General features: G+C 35.1%; 1 protein-coding gene across 3 annotated transcripts in view; it reads right to left on the reverse strand.

Annotated features, from left to right (window-relative positions):
* Nucleotides 1–1,324: 1,324 nt before the first annotated feature.
* Nucleotides 1,325–20,203, reverse strand: part of LOC123554988 (ribonuclease H2 subunit B-like) — a 48,240-nt gene continuing 29,361 nt past the window's right edge. For 2 of the 3 annotated variants that reach the window (XM_045345480.2, XM_045345478.2), the window contains 7 exons: nt 12,250–12,364; nt 10,807–10,871; nt 10,226–10,316; nt 7,591–7,672; nt 7,107–7,161; nt 5,536–5,610; nt 1,325–3,011 (listed from right to left, as the gene is read on the reverse strand). In XM_045345480.2, the coding sequence (XP_045201415.1) occupies nt 2,916–3,011; nt 5,536–5,610; nt 7,107–7,161; nt 7,591–7,672; nt 10,226–10,316; nt 10,807–10,871; nt 12,250–12,364 (579 nt within the window). In that variant the 3' untranslated portion in view covers nt 1,325–2,915. Of the gene's footprint in view, nt 3,012–4,072; nt 4,133–5,535; nt 5,611–7,106; nt 7,162–7,590; nt 7,673–10,225; nt 10,317–10,806; nt 10,872–12,249; nt 12,365–20,203 lie in introns of all 3 variants that reach the window. The other variant, XM_053547490.1, reaches the window with a different exon arrangement.

Below are 20,203 nucleotides of genomic sequence, written 5' to 3' on the forward strand. Positions count from 1 at the left end.
CAGATTCAATCTTGTCCAAAATTTCATGAAATTAAACATTCTGACAAAGTTTCGGGAAGATTTGAGCAAAAACGTGGCCTCAATAGTGTATACAAGCTTTTCCGTTGATTTGACCTAGTTTTTGACCCCCCGTGACCCAGATTTGAAATCGTCCAAGACTTCATAATAACAAACATTCTGACCAAGTTTTAGTAAGATAGAATCAAAAATGTGCCCCTAGGGTGTAAACAAGCTTATTCTTTGATTTGACCTGGTGACCTGGTTTTTGACCACACATGACCCAGATAAAAATTCATGCAATGTTTAATGCAGACAAACATTCTGACCAAGTTTCATGCACATCAGATGAAGAGTGTTAACAAGCTTTTCCTTTGATTTTACTGTGACCTATTTATTGACCCCAATTGACCCAGTTTCGAACTTGGCCTATGAATCATCAAGATAAACATTCTGACCAAGTTTCATGAAGATAGGGTCATAAATGTGGCCTCTAGGTTGTCAACAAGCTTTTCCTATGATTCAGGGGCAGTAACTCTAGAACCCATGAGGGAATCTAGCCGGTTTTCAAAAGAAACCAAGATCTTATTGTGACTTAAGTTGTGTGTAAGTGTGGTTTAAATCAAATATAAAATGTCACTTCTATCGTCTTCACAAAGTAACTCTGCAACCCATGATGGGATCTGGCCAGTTTTCAAAAGGAACCAAGATATTATGCCAATACAAGTTGTGTACAAGTTTGATTAAAGTTGATTGCAAAAAGTTTGATTAAAGTTGACTGCAAAATGTGGTCTCTATCGTGTTCACAAGCCACAAATATAAAAGTTTGGCCCTTTAAGGAGCCATAACTCTAGAACCCATGATGGGATATGGCCAGTTTTCAAAAGGAACCGAGATATTATGCTAATACAAGTTTTATGCAAGTTTGATTAAAGTTGATTACAAAATGTGGTCTCTATCGTGTTCACAAGCTAAAAACAGCAAATTTTGGCCCTTGAAGGGGCCATAACTCTGGAACCCATGAAGGAATTTGGCCAGTTTTCGAAAGGAACCAAGATATTATGCCAATACTTGTTGTTTTCAAGATTAAGATTGATTGCAAAATGTGGTCTCTATCGTGTTCACAAGTAATTGTGGACGGACGACAGACGGACGAACGTGCGATCACAAAAGCTCACCCTGTCACTATGTGACAGGTGAGCTAAAAATGTACCCTGGGCAGGATGGAATTTTCCGTACATTGTTTTCAAATGACATATTTACCAGCCCCTACAGTCCAAATACAAACATTTCTATATTTTATTTCAAATAAACTTTCAACAACAAGTTCTGTGTGGCTTTTACAAAGTTTTATTCAATTTTGTCTGTTATACATGACTTAAATGTTCAGAAAATCTTATACTAGTATGTATATCATAAATACAGCACTGATACAATTGCTTTGTACATCAGCATTATAAACCGTAAATAACAAATATGCCTACTAAAAGCATCTATTTTGAACACAAACAATGGCAGCAATTGAATAAATATCTCTCATAAGCAAGCTGCTTTAACACAATGTAACAATACTTACATGCATTAACTGAGGTGGACATGCAAGTTAAATAAAACTGCAGAGTAGTAAATTGTCTTTTATGGTTTCACGAAGTTTCAACTACAGATCCCATCATGCATTTTTATTCTTAAACTTTAATCAATGTGAAGTCCATCCTGACCAACACTGAACAGTAGTTGGAAATGTACCCCTTTAATATAACTATTCATATATGGCAGTTGGTTTTGGTTAATACATGTACTGTGAAATCATTAATATTTGTGGGGGATTAACTTTCGTGGATTTCGTGGCCGAGTCAATCCACGAAATGTAATCCCAACGAAGAAGTAAAATTCACATTCATTTTATGTTCAAAAGTTTAAATCCACGAATTCATATTCTCCATTCCCCACGAAATTGCCGTTTTTACCAAAACCACGAAATTTCATGCCCACGAAATTTAATGATTCACAGTATATATAAAGCCCACTACAATGTAAATGCAAAATTTTAGCACCAGCAAACAATTAACGATTGAACAAATCATTCAACAAACCTAGATCTTTGCAGTAGACCACAGGAATTTTTGGTCTTCAAGTTTCTCCCATGCTTGCAATAAATTTCAACATTTACATAGCTCATTATTACAAATGTAATGTACTATACTGTTAACTTGTAACTAGGCAGAATGTTTAAATAATACAGATATGTAAAACTGTAATAAGCACTGGTGGAGTACTGAACTTTTTTATTAAAATGTCAGTCTAATAAAAAATTTACCGACTTTGGAACACGTTATCAAATGCCAATAATGGAGCCGAACAGGTCATAAAACTTAAAGGGAGGTGTATAATATTCAAAGGATCCTTGTAAAGTTGCAAATTTAACAATCAAATTAGTTACATGTACAACTAGGCAAAATTAGTAAATTTATCTCAAAGTATCCATAACTCCTGCGGATAGGAGCATAAACTGTTCTTCCCAAAACAAACCTCAAAAGCATAACTTAATTATGAACATTATTAATGTGTCTGGGAACCTATCTAACCTGCTTAATACTTGTTAAGTCAAATTCCACAAAAGCCCTGACCTGCTCTATTTCAGACTTGACTGAAAAAGATATTCTGGGAACAATAATTTCTCACAAGTTTCCCTGAATATTTTTCTTCCTGTAGTCAAAAGTCCTCAAATTCCAGACTAGCTTAAAAAAGAAAGATAAACTGGTACACTAAGGTTATAACCAAACTCTTCAGGCAGTGCGATTTCAACAATAATGCAGTAATGGGAACATCATTCTGATTAGCTAAAACAAATATACAAAGAACATACTGCAATGCCATTTTCTCCAGAAGAATGTCATACTCTAGCACAATAATTTTTATCAAGATTTGGTTTTCGGTGAGAAGAAACTCATCATGCTCTTCATGCCAGACTTGTCAACTTTCTCCAACTTCTTCTGTGCTGTTGTCTGTTTACCCTGTAATAATACAGTGATAATTCTCATATTGTTTGTTCATATTGGTGGAAAGTCTGAATTTCACTCACTTGATATTCATTACATTAAAAAAGAAACAAGACTGTGGCATTATTTATTGTATGATTTACAACAGCTGAGTTCTGAATCTGATGCATAGAAACTGAACCACAAGCACGTTAGCCCAAGTGGTTAAATATTACGCATCTGAATAACGAATGTGGTAAATCATACTAACCACAAGGTCTTTGTTATTTTTGTTCTTAAGGGGACGCATATTGCTACATTCACAGTTCATACAGAAATGCGGAAGGGGTGCATATTCAAGAAATCAATGGTGGGAAAATAAAAAACATATTCCTAAACTGATATAATACTGATGGACACCTGTAATATTCAGTATTTTGTGGATAAGGATGTGGTACTATGAATGTAATAGGAAAACAGAGGTCTTTGTGAAAGTACATTCAACACAAAATATTAAGCTTTTGTATAAGGAAAAAACAGGTTTTTTACAATAACAGTGTTCCAAATAATGTTGAAGGGATGAGATTTTCTTTCTAACATACCAGGTTTGCTTAAACATGTAAAAATTTAACGCCACGTCATTTCAGCTCGGGATGGACGCCATATTTCTCATTGATAAAAATGAAAACAAAAAATATCAGAATGGGATTAGCATTGCAAGGGCATAACATGACATTCTACACAATGAATACCTTAGAACAGATATCTAAGATGCTACACAGGTCAGGTGGGTTAAATGCATAATGGCGATCACTTGAAATTCATCTTGAAAAGGTGGTTAATTTTAGTTTATTTACATGGTTTTTAATTTTCCCACGACTTCTCGGCGATTCACTGCACATGTATTACTGCGCCGGACGAAAGGTAACTCTAATAAACAACGGGAGACAACTTAGGTGTCAGCACGTGTACGATTTCTAAAAAAACATGTCGATGATTATAATTTCTTATCAAATAATGAATCCTATTCAGATATTCGTCTTTAATATTAGAAAATTATTAATTTCTGTGGACATTTGTCAAAAAATATTACTTACATTGGACTACTTTGCGCATCAAACTGGTTTCCGCTTCAGTTGTGAGGCACTTCCGTTATACTTTTTGACAACAATAACAAAACACAAAATGAATCAATAAAGTCACTTATAAACCGACTGCTACTTAAATCAGTGTAAGTAAAGTTGTTGTTACAACATTATACATGTTCGTTACGTTATGAGATAAAGTTTATCTTGAACTGCATAATCCATTAATTACGTTTAGATGATATTGCATTTACAACTTATTTGACCCCATTTTTTACGTGAATGACAGCATTCTCGTGCAACTCGTGCAAACAGAGTTATGAAAAGTATGGTGGAGAATTCAAGGACAAATTATAAATGACATTAAAGTGAGGATAACTGTATATTCGTCCAGTTTTTATCATTGACATGCCTGCTGTGTATTAGTAACTTTTGTGAACAAGATTAGAATGTTACTTTTACACATATACACATTGATTGGACCTCTCAACCAAATTTCATACCTTATTTTAGGGATTTTTAAGACAATACATTTTCAAAAGTTTGTTGAATGTGTTTTGATATTTAAGTGCATTGTAGTTCATGAATACCAAGTTAAAAATTAATAATGGCAACATTTCTAGGCCCTTATTATAAGCTACTAGACTTCTGTAACCATAAATGTTTAATGTATTAAGGGGAATATACTCTTTTAGTTTTGGAATGTGGCATTCCTTGACCACCGTATCTTTTCTTATGCACTACTTTGTAAACAAACTAAATAATGTGTTTTAGCTTACATATGCGAAATGAAAAGCAAGACAGTGACCATATTTCACATTCTTTCTTTAAATTAGAATCTGTAGGACATTGATAAATGTTTGGACAAGGTGAAGCACTATTATTTTCGCACCAAAAAGTCTTAATTGTTGACTTTGAATGTACACAAGAAGTCTTATGTAATTCAACAATAACTTCCTTGTTTCAGTTTTCTCATTTTTATTTTAGTGAGCAATCCTTTATGTATTTATAACAGTTGAAACAGTATCCATTTCATGTACCAAAACCTTGTACTTTTTTGCATGTAAATTTTATCATACCCCACCCACTTTTTTCTAATTTCAAAGTATGCGTCCCCTTAAATGCCCTCTGCAATATCATGATCAATATTACGATGAACTTCATTTGTCAGTTTTGTAATGGACAAGACATCATATTATCCGATGTCAAATTAAGCAGACACGAAACAACGTCATATGACCTTTGACCCCTGTGACCTTGACCTTGAAGCGAGTCATCCAAAACATATGCTCTGCATGCCGTCTTGATGTGGTGAACATTTGTGTCAAGTTTCTTCCAAATCCTTCAAGGGGTTACAGGGCGGGTACGAAATTGCTAACAGACGGATGGATGGACAGACACTAGCGTCATAACATAATTGTCCCTTGGGGTGTATAAAAATTATCAATTTCAACTCTCAACGCTCAAACAATTACCTTATTAGATTTATCATCCTGTTTAACATTTGAACTGTAATCTTCGCTAGGTGTTATATCTTCCAACTTTGCACGCTGCAGAAAAAAAAAGCATCATTTAATTGGTTTAAACATATTTTATTTTGAAAATTTAACTTTGACTACATTTCAAAGTTTTGTCCTTGTGTAACAGTGACATATTTACATATATATATATATAAGACAGGAAGGTTAAAAGCATGCATAAAACTGCCATAATGATTCTAAATGGACAGGTTAGAAAAGTTTATCAAGAAATTATGTATCCCAGTGATTTTTTCTTTGAATTAAATCATTGATTAGAGTTCATGCGCGAAGGAATTATATCATGAGGGCGCAACCAGCTGGCAGCATGCGACCAGTGCAGACCAAGATCAGCCTGCACATTCATGCAGTCTGATCATGATCTGCACTGTTCGCTATTCAGTATCTTTTTGGTATGCACTCCTTTTAACAGTTAATGGTACTGTCCAAATTGAAAGATGGATAACTTCATTATAGAAGGGCGAGGGTTAAAACTCATCTCGATGACAGTGATTTTAATAAAGACAAAATCACTGTCTGGGATATACTATTTTGATTCTAACACGATGTTAAAGGTCATGATCAACATCCTTGACGACACCCACCAAATATTTATCTGTCTTGTGTGGTTTTCTTTTCCAGCGTGCCGCTATGCCGTTTTATGCAATTATAATTGTGACATACAAACATTGATTTTGTTGTATAATCACAAAGTTTCAGTCTCTCTTTTGTATATTAGGGAAATAAATCGGTCATGTTAGAAATAATGACAAAAACATACTAGGTCAGATATTTGAATATGTAAGATTCTAAAATACATGTAGAACTATTATATTCTATATCGAAGACACAGACCAGATATTTTACATATACAGATGGATATTCTACATGTATTTCCTGCAAATTCTCTCAAAATGAATAAACTCATGTAGACAGTATCAAAAGGGATGTCTATATGGCTATTAAGAGGGATTGAATGAAGATGCGGCACTCTTCAAAGAAGTAATAGGAAATGTCAGCACTGGAATCAGGTTTTGAAGGAAGAACTGACTCTCAGTAGATGCAATGTCTAAAGAAGTTACCCCACATCCCAGACTGATCTATAATAAGTTAAATTTGTTTGTTTTGTTGGGTTTAACGTAGCATCTACACAATTATAGGTCGATATGGCAACTTTCCAGGTTTTGACAGTGGGGGCAGACCTCAAGTGCCCTTCCATGCATTATTTCATCACAAGCAGACACTCGAATAGAACCATCAACCTTCCATAAGCCAGCTAAATGACTTCCTCACATGGAGAATTCAACGCCCCAAGTGAAGATCAGACCCACGAGGGGCAAAGTTTTTGAAGTCAGTGATCTTTACAACTCAGCCACGGAGGCCCTAATTTTCAGCTGATGTAACATCTGAAGTGGAAGTTTAAGACGAAACGGCTATTCCACTTCCGAGGCTGATCTATCTGACCGGAGCCAGTATACTGATCTATATCAAGTCAAAAGTTTGGCTGAATGAATGAAATAATGACAAACCTTTGATGGAGGATTTTTAGCATCAGATGGTCTCTTCTCTGTAACAACTGGAATACTGAAAAGACGAGAGTTCTGTAACAACATTTGTAATACCATCCTGATTTTAACAAGTTTTTATAAAAGAAAGAAATTGAACTGCCGTAGGCTATATAAGTAAGCTGATTTAATATTCAAACTATTCATCTAACAAATATACTTGAAGAATGTGTGTTTCTATATCATGACAAACTTGTTACAATATTATCTGTGCACCTGCGACTTTGACCTTACAGTGCGAGAGCCAACAAAACAAGCTTATTGCAAACTCAACCTGCATCATGTGTTAAATGAGGCTTGTTTGCAGCAGACCTCACTCATTGTGACATACTTGCACAGGGATAGACAGACAGAAGGCAAGCATCTGAAAACAGATTTTTTTTTAGTTGTAGAGACATATCCAATCAGCAGACGTTTTCCAGAAAATGTTGAAGTTGGAACCTCTTACCCTAGATGTTCTCTGAGAGCAGAACTCATCTCTGTAGAGAGATAATCTGACACAATTCCATATGCATACCTCATATATTCATCTGAAATCAGTAACAAAGATTATTAACTGATCATAATTTGCAACCATCTACTGTAAAACCATTTAATTTTGTAGGCATGATTTTCATGGTTCCTGTGAAAACAGCTGAAACTTGTTATCTCAAAATTCATGCTATTTCGAAGACATCAAGACCCGTCCCAAAAACATGTGCACAAAATATTGTTTTATCAGATTTTGATTATCTAAAATGCTTGATCCCCTGGAATTCATGACACTGAGTTTAAACTGTTTATCTTGGGGTAATGAACTTGTTGCATTTCAACTTCTGAATAAAAAATAAACGGGAATTTTACAAGTTTACTGGGATTTTATTTTGAGGAAACTGCGAAAATTAGTCCCCCATGAATATTGATGGTTTCACAGTATTTAATTATGCTTGTACAAAGGGCTGGCATTCTTAATTAGGTTTTGCTTTGTTGTTGGGTCACACCAAAACAATTTAAAGTCATATGGCAACTTCTGATGGTGGAAGAAGACACCAGGTGCCCCTCCTTGCATTATAAAATCACGGGTGGGCACCTGGGTAGAGCCAACGGCCTTCCGTAAGTCAGCTGGATGGCTTCCTCACATGAAGAATTCAATGCCCCCAACAAGGCTCAAACCCACATCGGTGAAGGGCAAGTGATTTGAAGTCTGTGACCTTAACCACTAGGCCATGGAGAACCCTTGTTAATTAGGGTATCAAGGTATTGATATACCAGTATATGGTAAAGCTAATAATATTATGGTAGATCATTTAAGAAACCTGGACTATGGGAAGTTTGTAATACTATTTACCATTGAAGATACATGTATATTTTAAATATTTTCTGTATTAGAGTAATTCAAAACCATTTATTTGCAAGTAAAAAAGGTCTGAAGTAGTACAGTCCTGGTTTTCCTTTTCAAAGCACTCAAATTATTTCGAACAAAAAATCATGTCCAAAGTTCAACAATGTTACCTTTTTGGTCTAATATTTGCCAAAATGGCTAAATCAAACCTTTACTTTCAGTTTCAAGGTCACTGTTATCTTGAAATTTTGTATACACTGACCCCGGAAACATGTGAAATAAACTTATGCTAGCAGGCCTCGACACTTACAGTGTCCCGGGATCCCGAGGACCCCAAATTCTAACGAGGGACACCCAATAGACAAAGCTGGTGTTCCTCCTGGATACCTATTTTCAATAATGACAATGTAATAGAAACATTACAGACCGAGTTACATTCAAAGATCTCTTAATTCCAACAGAATATTCAACCAAAACATATGAAACCGAAGTTGCTTTCATCTCATCTTAAATCGTATTTATATCTATTCTTGCTTCAAGTTAAATTAAGCAACAACCTATATAGAGTGTTGCTGAATTTAATTCGAAACAAGGAATTTAAGGTTTAGCTGTTATGGTTGAGTACATTTTCATCCTTTCAAACTGAAGGGATCCCATATATTGTTGAGGGACACCAAATTCAACAAGTAGGGGGCCCTCTATGACACCATGTCAAAGCATGATGCTAGGCAATCATCCCATGAAGTTTGATGGTTAGAGGCTGAAGTGTTCTTAAATTACTGATCTATCATTAGACCTTCTTCACTAAAACCTAATGACATGGATTTTTGCATTCTGTATAAAGTTTTGATTAGGCTAACAATGTTTGTTTTATGAAAATTCTTCCAGTGGTTAAGAAGATATGGAGCGGACACAAATTTATGTTTTTTTTATCTTTGGCCTACAAGTGTGACGTTGGACCTAGTGATTTGGGTCGTGAACTCTGCATGTCATCTGGATGAGGTAAACAACTGTTGCTAATTTTTTAAAATTCATTGTTCTGGTTAAGATATGGAGTAGACATGAATTCATGATAACTGATCTTTGACCTCAACTTTTGTGACACAGGTCATGTGCACTGAATGTTGTCTTGATTTGGTAAACAAGTGATACCAGTTTCATGAAAATCTTCCCAGCAGTTTAGACAATATGGAGTAGATGCAGATAAGCTAACTCAACTCTGACCCAGATACTTGTGTTGTGTGCTTTGCACATAACCATGATGAAGTTAATATTTAATGTGAACTTTACGAGTCTACTCTGGGGACAGAATTAGACACGGAGCAGACAAAAATTCACAAATTATAGACAGATGGACTAACAGACAGACATACAATACAAGCCCCATATATTCCGTACCTAAGTGGTGTAATGAATTGTTTTTTTTTTTTGTTTGTTTTGGGTTTAACACCGTTTTTCAACATTAATTCAGTCATATAACGGCTGACAGTTAACCTAATCAGTGTTCCTCGATTCTGTACCAGTACAAACCTGTTCTCCACAAGTAACTGCCAACTTCCCCACATGAATTATCAGAGGTGGAGGACAAATGATTTCAGACACAATGTCTTTTATCAAATTGTCACGGAGAACATACCCCCCTCACTAGGATTGAACTTGCGACACCGTGATCCATATACCAATGCTCTCCCTACTGAGCTAAGCGGGTGGGCTAGAATGGTGTGATAAAAGAAGCAAGATTTTAACTCAGTGTTTTACCAACCTTCAGTTGCCTTACTCTGAATAAGTTCGGATGTTTTAGCACCAGACACACATATATTCTTCCTTTCCAACACTTTACACACATTTTCTGTCTGAAATGAATAAAAGACAAATTTTCACCTAAAGACCTCACATGAAATGGACTGACATCAATGTACATAACAACATTTAAAATTATGGAATATTTATTTTTCAGTCATTAACTCAATTAAAATCATGGTACTATTTTTCAGTCATTAACTCAAATTCATGTATTATATGTAATAAAATTTCTTACTGGCCTTAATATAAATGCTTATATATGTGCCAGACTTTTAAACTGCTTGGTTTTTCCCTTAACCTAGTGCTAATTTGGAGCATTGCTAAAATGACATCTATTTGTCAGATGAAAAGTGCATGTACTTAAAAGTGAAAACAATAATTGTCTGTTATTAACAAACTTTATTTGATTGACAAAAGTTACCAGTTTAAACCTTGAAAAGTTTGAAATGGATTAATTTAAACAAAACTTGCGCAAAATTAAAGCCTGTCTGAGAGCCTTTGTTAGGCTACCAGTTTTGCAGGATTTGGTATGAAACTTACCTTTAACTTTAACCATGATAGAGTTTTATCTTTGTTGAATCTGTATACTTTAAAGTCATCATCACCTGAATATACATTACAAACGTCTGCAATTATCAAGGACTGTGAATTTTGAAAATGTTAATCCATTTTAAAAATGTCAACTTAACAAATGCAGGATGTTGAGAAAAAACTCATATTTTAATTCCATTTAGGGTTGAGTGTAAATTTTACTAAATGTTGCCCATTGACATTGTGAGACACTGTTCTAATGCCAAGTTAGAACATTCACAGTCCCAACAACAACCAGCAACGACAATCTGCTCCTGATACAGATTATTTATTTCAGAAGTTGGCAACACTGTCTACATGAATTCAATGTTCATGAAAGGTAATAATCAAGGTTTACAATACATTGGGTTTCTCAATATTCACAAACACAGTATCAAAATACCCCTAAAATACTTCATAATGCAATTTCTAAAGCTACTACTAAAGGGTGATTAATACAGGGGAATAAAAATATAAAATGATGTGATAATGACCATGGACTTAAAAAGCGTTGATCTGGACTTTGGACATAGTGACCCAGGTTGTGCACGCTGCATGTCCTCCTAATTTGATCTCTGACCTCTTACGTGCAAATTAAATCTAGTGACTTGTGTTGTGCTCTCTGCACGTCAAACTGATGAGGTAAACTAGAGCTGCTTTTGAGAAAAGTGCATGTCTCTCACAACTGCCAGATCACCTAGATTGGCATTTCTTCTCCATTATGTATCTGATTCAACCATGCACCAAGACCTGTATCACTCGCATCAGTTTTTCCAGTTCAAGGGCCATAATTCCGAAGTGCCTAGGCCGATTTGGCTAGTTATCGAACTTAGCCGAGGACTTATTGGCAAACACATTTTATTCAAGTTTGGTGTAGATTGGATGCAAAATGTTCCACTTACGAGTGCGGACAAGATTTGTGACAGACTAACAGACACACAGACAGACAGGAGTAAATCAATATGTCTCCCACCACAGTGGTATGTGAGACAATTTAAGATTATAAATCTTCAAACAGTTTAGACACAGTTCAGCTACTTGACCTCTGACCCGCGAATGCCAGGGGTGTTGCACATTTCATTAACCTCTCAGACTGACACAGTCTGCTTTTATTTAGCTTGGTTGTGATCTAAGCTTCCAAAAGTTCTTTTTGAATAAAATACCTTGACATTTGGCCTAGTGACCAACCTTGCATTTTCTGTGTGTCAGTCCTGATGAGGTTAACACTTAATGCCAGTTCAATAAAAATCTTTCCTGCAGTTCAGAAGATATGAAGCAGACATAAATTATGGACGGACAGACAGACAAGAGTGACTTTGGTAAATTTAATTCACTTCAGATATCGGAAATCATACAAAGAGCAGATGTTCTGACTGACAAAAAATAAGGTGTATTTTCATTGAAATTCATTACCTTTAACGTCGGCTACATGCTCCAGAAGTTCCGGCTGACAACAACTTTGTAATCTCTGACATTCTGGAAAATCGTCATCACACACTGTCTGGTCCAAGGTCATGAACTTCTCAGACTACAATATCACATAAATTAATATACATAACAGAACTGACCTATGATACTTGAGAAAGTTTTAACTAGTGATGTTCCGACTGTCGCCGATAATAGATTGTCGATCATTTAAGGAGCCAAAGTCGCCGACATCGATTATGAACTTGCATAATCGATTATCTGACACGTATGCTAGTTTTAAGCCTGTTCGGGAGTTACGCGTCTTTTCGTGGTATTTCCGCTTTAGGTTCATTTCTTTTCCACTCTTCAAAACGGAAGCAAAGCAATTTACTGCATTCGCTCAAAATAATAACGCAATCAAAACTATAGTCTATATTCCCTTATCCAAGGAAGACTATACCACCAGTGTGGAAGTAGTTGGATTCTACAAGATATATGAAGGTGCAGCAGTGAAAGAAAATTAAACAAGAGGACCATGATGGTCCTGAATCGCTCACCTCTTCCCACATGACCCAGTTTTGAGTATGACGTCATTTTTTCTATTATTTGATATAGTGACCTAGTTTTGAGCTCATGTGACCCAGTTTTGAACTTGACCTAGATATTATCAAGATAAAAATTCTGACCAATTTTCATGAAGATCCATTGAAAAATATGGTCTCTAGGTTTTTCTATTATTTGATCTATTGACCTAGTTTTCGAAGGTACGTGACCCTGTTTTGAACTTTACCTAGATATCATCAAGGTGAACATTCTCACTAATTTTCATGAAATCTCATGAAAAATATGGCCTCTAGAGATGTCACAAGGTTTTTCTATTTTTATACCTACTGGCCTAGTTTTTGACCGCACATGACCCAGTTTCGAAACTGACCTAGATATCATCAAGGTGAACATTCAGATCAATTTTCATGAAGATCCATTGAAAAATATGGCCTCTAGAGAGGTCAAAAGATTTTAATAATTTTAGACCTACTGACCTAGTTTTTGACCACAGTATCATCAAGATGAACATTCAGACCAACTTTCATACAGATCCCATGAAAAGTATGGCCTCTAGAGAGGTCACAAGGCTTTTTATTATTTGACCTACAGACCTAGTTTTTTATGGCACGTGACCCAGTTTCAAACTTGACCTAGATATCATCAAGGTGAACATTCTGACCAATTTTTATGGAGATCCATTCATAAGTATGGCCTCTAGAGAGGTCACAAGGTTTTTCTATTTTTAGACCTACTGACCTAGTTTTTGACCGCACATGACCCTGTTTCGAACTTGACCTAGATATCATCAAGATGAATATTCAGACCAATTTTTATACAGATCCAATGAAAAATATGGCCTTTAGAGAGGTCACAAGGTTTTTCTATTATTTGACCTACTGACTTAGTTTTTGATGGCACGTGACCCACTTTCGAACTTGACCTAGATATCATCAAGGTGAACGTTCTGACCAATTTTCATGAAGATGTCATGAAATATATGGCCTCTAGAGAGGTCACAAGGTTTTTCTATTTTTAGACCTACTGACCTAGTTTTTGATAGCACCTGACCCAGTTTCGAACTTGACCTAGATATCATCAAGATGATCATTCAGACCAACTTTCATACAGATCCCATGAAAAATATGGCCTTTAGAGAGGTCACAAGGTTTTTCTATTATTTGACCTACTGACCTAGTTTTTGACGGCACGTGACCGAGTTTCGAACTTGACCTAGATATCATCAAGGTGAACGTTCTGACCAATTTTCATGAAGATCTTGTAAAATATATGGCCTCTAGAGAGGTCACAAGGTTTTTCTATTTTTAGACCTACTGACCTAGTTTTTGACGGCACGTGACCCAGTTTCGAACTTGACCTAGATATCATCAAGATGAACATTCTGACCAACTTTCATAAAGATCCCATGAAAAATGTGACCTCTAGAGTGGTCACAAGGTTTTTCTATTTTTAGACCTACTGACCTAGTTTTTGACCGCAAGTGACCCAGTTTCGAATTTGACCTAGATATCATCAAGATGAGCATTCTGACCAATTTTCATAAAGATCCCATGAAAAATGTGACCTCTAGAGTGGTCACAAGCAAAAGTTTACGGACTGACGCATGGAAGCACTGTACCCCTATCAGCCGTTTTTAATATATAGTTCGTTAGTCGATCGTATAGTGGATTTTATTTAGTACAAAAAAAACATGAGGTACAAAGTTCTTTAAATATGATTTATTCATTCCAAATCCCGTAATCATCCTGAATTAATTAATACATAATAACTCTCTCTCTAGATGCACATTTAAAATAAATAATTCTATCTTTCTTAAATTAATTTGTCCATAGTTCCAAAATAGTCCTTTGAAATTAAATAAGTTTAATAAAAATAATTATAATTTAGAATCTTATATGCCAAAACTGAGAGACACCCATCATCTTACAGCTCTGTTCGAAAGCTGAGGCGCTCCGCAGCAAAAGCGCTGCCTAGCTAAGGTGCTCTCGACATTCTAACCTCCTAAACCCACCTTTCAGTCTGTCAATGAGACAAGAGTTATATAGCAAAACCGTTAAGGATGATGTGTCAACTGCTGACCATTTCTCATGCCACCTTAGTGGAATTAGTATATAATATATTCTAATAAGGTATATTTAAGGAAAGCAATCCAGTAACATCTTATAATAAGGATAGATATCTGCACGCCGAATAGATACCACGGTGGAACTTGTCATGCTTTATCTAAACTTGCTGACCCTTAAATTAGTCTCGCCTTTACTATAGTCTAGCTACTTTAAAGAAAATGAATATGATTTCAAGTTCAGAAAATAGTTAAAATCAAAATCTTATTAATTACAGAACGATACAGTCATAGTATTATATTTCCTCCCTTCCTTGGAAAAATAAAAGTGAGAATCACTTTTCTTTTTAAAATCAGTGCAAAAGTAGATAAACATGTGCATCCGTACAATGATGATGCAAAACATACAATTCTCACTCACACAGTCCTATCATGATAACAATGATTATATACAATTCATTTCAAGCATTTCAAATAAGGTTTCATCGTTGTGGAGGCGATAGTGGTTCGCTAGTGGGACATCATGGAAGCATCAGTGAACATCTGTGAGGCGTTAGTGGTTTGTTTGTAGGACATCATGGAGACATCAGTGAACATCTGTGAGGCGACAGTGGGCAGTGTAGACATCGTTGAACATTCGTGATAGTGTTGACTTAGTTTTGCGTAGACAACACGCTGCTGTACTGAGGCTACTGTTGTACCAATACATTGTTGACCATAACATCAGGATGTTGTAGCATTACCATTGCTGTGACCATTAAACCATAACACCATTGTTCCATAAACAGTTGTACCATGACACCGTTGTAAACAGACACCATTGACCAAAAGACAGTTGTACCATAACACCAATATACCACAGCATCGTTGTACCATAACACCAATGTACCACAGCATCGTTGTACCATAACACCAATGTACCACAGCATCTATGTACCATAACACCAATGTACCACAGCATCTATGTACCATAACACCAATGTACCACAACATCGTTGTACCGTAATACTATTAGACCATATGAGTGTTGGACCATAGCATCGTTGAACCATAACATCGTTGTACCATAACATCATTGGACCATAACATCATTGGACCATTACATCGTTGAACCATAACATCGTTGTACCATAACATCGTTGTACCATTACATCGTTGAACCATAACATTGTTGTACCATAATATCATTGGACCATAACATCGTTGAACCATAACATCGTTGTACCATAACATCGTTGTATTGTTGCTTCATTGTATAAGTGCGATACTCTTCATGCTGTAAATCTCAGATAGTGGATTGTTTGGCATTTCGAATAAACAGATAGTAGAGAAGGGTTCATTCATAGTACAACGCAGCATCCAATTTATTATTAAAATTTTTTAAAAGATAATGATTGATCGCGGAGAGAGAGAGTTAACAGTCACTAAGAACATTCGTGCCTGTAATATATCCTTCACCATATAAGTAAATTTCATTTATGCACTTTTATTCTTCACCATGTGAATGGCCCGAAATATTCATATCCCAATGCAGTGCAATATTCTCCTCAACAGGTAGTGCTGACTTGAATTTCACAATAGGATTCTTGTCCTTTTCAGCATCCATTGCCTGTTACCTTACCCTTTCTGCTAGTACCTCTTGCAAGCCAATGTCTTATAGAAAATTACTTAAGTCTATAACAAAAGCAGCAACAAACTAAAGTTATCATACCACGCACAAAGACAGGAAACCCCAACAACAACAGCAAAATACCGGAATAATAAACCTGTCCATTTATCTTCATATCGCGTGATGCCTTTTTTGTCAAAGCAGACAAATGCCACTCCAAATGAGTTTAATTACATGTTATAAGCTCCCCAAACTTAAACATTATTTTAAGTCATTTTTCTGTTAAAATGACATACGTTGAATACTGCTAATGTATTGCTAGACAATACCTTGCAAATGATACTGAGCAATTATCATGAACCTGCAGGGTAAGAAACCATGTTTCTATTATGGTTTTCTAATAGACAGAAACGAAATAAAATGCATCTCATGCAAATTTTATAAACACCTTTAATTCTTTTAGGTGCTATATAACATTTTTTCATTTGTTATATAAATAAAGTCTGTCTTCAGTATTCTAGGAGATATTTATCAATAAAACAAAAACAAGATATTCATAGACAAACAAAAATAAAACATTAATAAATTTGCCCTCACCCTAACTATAGCTATTAAATTCTAGTACTTACATATGTACAACGTAATAATTATCAAAGCCTTTCACTTATCATGCAATGATCTATAATAAGCAATTCACTAGTTCCAAAGAACCTTTTTTTCTTTTAATCAAAACAAAACATTTTGAGCAGTCCTTTTTTATACATGTACAAAAAAATCTTGATTTACTTAGTTTCTGGCTTTTTACAAGTAGCTTTATCTACTACTGACCTACCTTTAACAGATCGCAATAAGTTCGGAATATGAAAGGCGTCTAATGTCTTAAATCTCTAAAACTTTCCGCAAAGATAACCATATTTTTCTTGATAACACGGAATAGCACATGTTGATATTCAGATGGACATTTGACCTCTTTTAAAGGACTATGACTGTGGGAATCGTTACCATTCTTTGAGAAACTGATTTTGTCCTTATTTGAACCAAATTATTTGGAATTTTCCTGTTCTGTCCTATTTTGACCAAACTATCTATATATAATAAAGCCAACTTATCTGTCATGTAATCTTCGGTAATGGGTGAAATTTCATAAATAATTGGTTGAAAATGTGAACTTGTCCGTAGTTTTACTACACATGTTTGTGAACTCAGTGGTTTAATAACAGGCATTATTTACGGTCTATTAGTAAAAAAAAACGTTCAAATCTTTTTTTTTTGACGCATATAATTTCTGGCTACCCTTAGCCTTTGTAAATCGTAGTAAATATGAATCCTAAAATTATACAATAAACCTTTTCCTAAAATAACGTTTCTTGTCGTATCAGAGACAGCAAAAATCAAATAATTTACTTCCATTCTACCCATTTTGAAACATATTCTACATGATCAAGTTGCACATTTACATGTTTTTCTTTGATAACTTTGTTGAAATGATAAAGAGCCATAAACTTATTATAAATCAACGTCTTATGGTTATGTTTACCAATTTTTGCTAAACAAGAATTAGGATTATCTGCCTTATTAAGATGATAAAGTTTTTTAACTGGATATTTAAATCTTCTTTTAATGGTCTCATTTTGAGAGAAGAGTGCTAAACATTTAAACATTTCGGATGTTCATAAGATACAACTTCACACTGTAAATAATCCCTTTTAAAACGACAAGTCCTATATTTTCTATTTTCTTAATCCTGTTTATGAAAAATTTTGCATTCCGGTCTAATGCTGATATTGTGTGATTTATGCTATACGTGCTTAACTGAACAGCCTATTTGAATTTCTGTTGCTAAAGAATGGACGGCTTGCGTCATACTAGAAGGAAGGGAAAAATAAACAGGACTTACAATTGTTCTGATGTATAACTTCTTATGTTGTCCTTCCGTCATTCCTCTCAAAGACTGTAACTAAAACTGTCCGCCGACGAAACTGCTCAAAATGCCTAAAAGTCTAAACATTGTTGAAAAAATTGCTGGTCACGAGCACCAAGAAGGGACGATGTACCCCTATCAGCCGTTTTACATAGTTCATTAGTCGATCGTATAGTGGATTTTATTTAGTACATAAAAACATGAGGTACAAAGTTCTTTAAATATGATTTATTCATTCCAAATCCCGAAATTATCCTGAATTAATTAATACATAAAAACTCTCTCTCTAGATGCACATTTAAAATAAATAATTCTATCTTTCTTAAATTAATTTGTCCATAGTTCCAAAATAGTCCTTTAAAATAAAATAAGTTTAATAATAATAATTATAATTTAGAATCTTAAATGCCAAAACTGAGAGACACCCATCATCTTACAGCTCTGTTCGAAAGCTGAGGCGCTCCGCAGCAAAAGCGCTGCCTAGCTAAGGTGCTCTCGACATCCTAACCTCCTAAACCCACCTTTCAGTCTGTCAATGAGACAAGAGTTATATAGCAAAACCGTGAAGGATGATGTGTCAACTGCTGACCATTTCTCATGCCACCTTAGTGGAATTAGTATATAATATATTCTAATAAGGTATATTTAAGGAAAGCAATCCAGTAACATCTTATAATAAGGATAGATATCTGCACGCCGAATAGATACCACGGTGGAACTTGTCATGCTTTATCTAAACTTGCTGACCCTTAAATTAGTCTCGCCTTTACTATAGTCTAGCTACTTTAAAGAAAATGAATATGATTTCAAGTTCAGAAAATAGTTAAAATCAAAATCTTATTAATTACAGAACGATACAGTCATAGTATTATAGCACGGACTGACGACGGACACTGCGCGATCACAAAAGCTCACCTTGTCCCTTTGTGACAGGTTAGCTAAAAATGGGGATTGTCGTTTGCCGATTATACCGTAAAGACCGCAAATAACGGTACCCCTCCCACGTTCGTAAATTATGTAGGTTGATTTACTTCATAGTTTCAATCAGCACTGTGCTTGTAGATATTTTTAAAATGCAGCTGTAGTTGTGTGATTTTATAAACAGAAATAGTTATAAATAGAAAATTAGAAATAAAAACATTGGAGGGCATTGAAGTTTGAACCAATAATAAAATGTACAAATAGGGACAAAAATAGCATTCTTATTGAGGTGTTAGGTTTGACAACATGGTCAGTTTCTCAAGGAGTCCTGATTGTCACACAGACGTTTGGGTGCAAATCATATAAAAATGCCACATTATACCTCCATATATAAAAGATACTTTTTAATTAGCCACATTGGTACGTGCATACAAGGGCTAAAACTTCATACACAATTATACTACTCCTGCTAAATATATGCTAATATAGTTAGTCATGTGAGCTAATGGTTAATACGTTACAGAAGCTTCAGTGTTAAAGTCCGATTAGTTTTCCGATTAATCGCTATGAAGGCCTTCCGATTATATCCGATTAATCGATTACCATAATGCTGTCCGATTATCATCACTAGTTTTAACCCTTAGCATGCTGGACAGGATTAATTCTGCCTTTGCGCCCAGTGCAGATCTTGATCAGACTGCATCTTTTTGTCAAGCACCCATTTTAACAGTAAACGGTACTGTCCAAATTAAAAGATGGATAAGTTCATTATAAAAATTTAGCAGGATAAGGGTAAAATAAACATTAATACATATAAATAATAAATTCTTTTGTTTGAATTCGAATTGCTCGAATACTTCTTTTTGCTTGAACTTGTCCAGTC

This window comes from Mercenaria mercenaria, chromosome 7 (assembly GCF_021730395.1).
Source record: "Mercenaria mercenaria strain notata chromosome 7, MADL_Memer_1, whole genome shotgun sequence".
Lineage (NCBI taxonomy): Eukaryota > Metazoa > Mollusca > Bivalvia > Venerida > Veneridae > Mercenaria > Mercenaria mercenaria.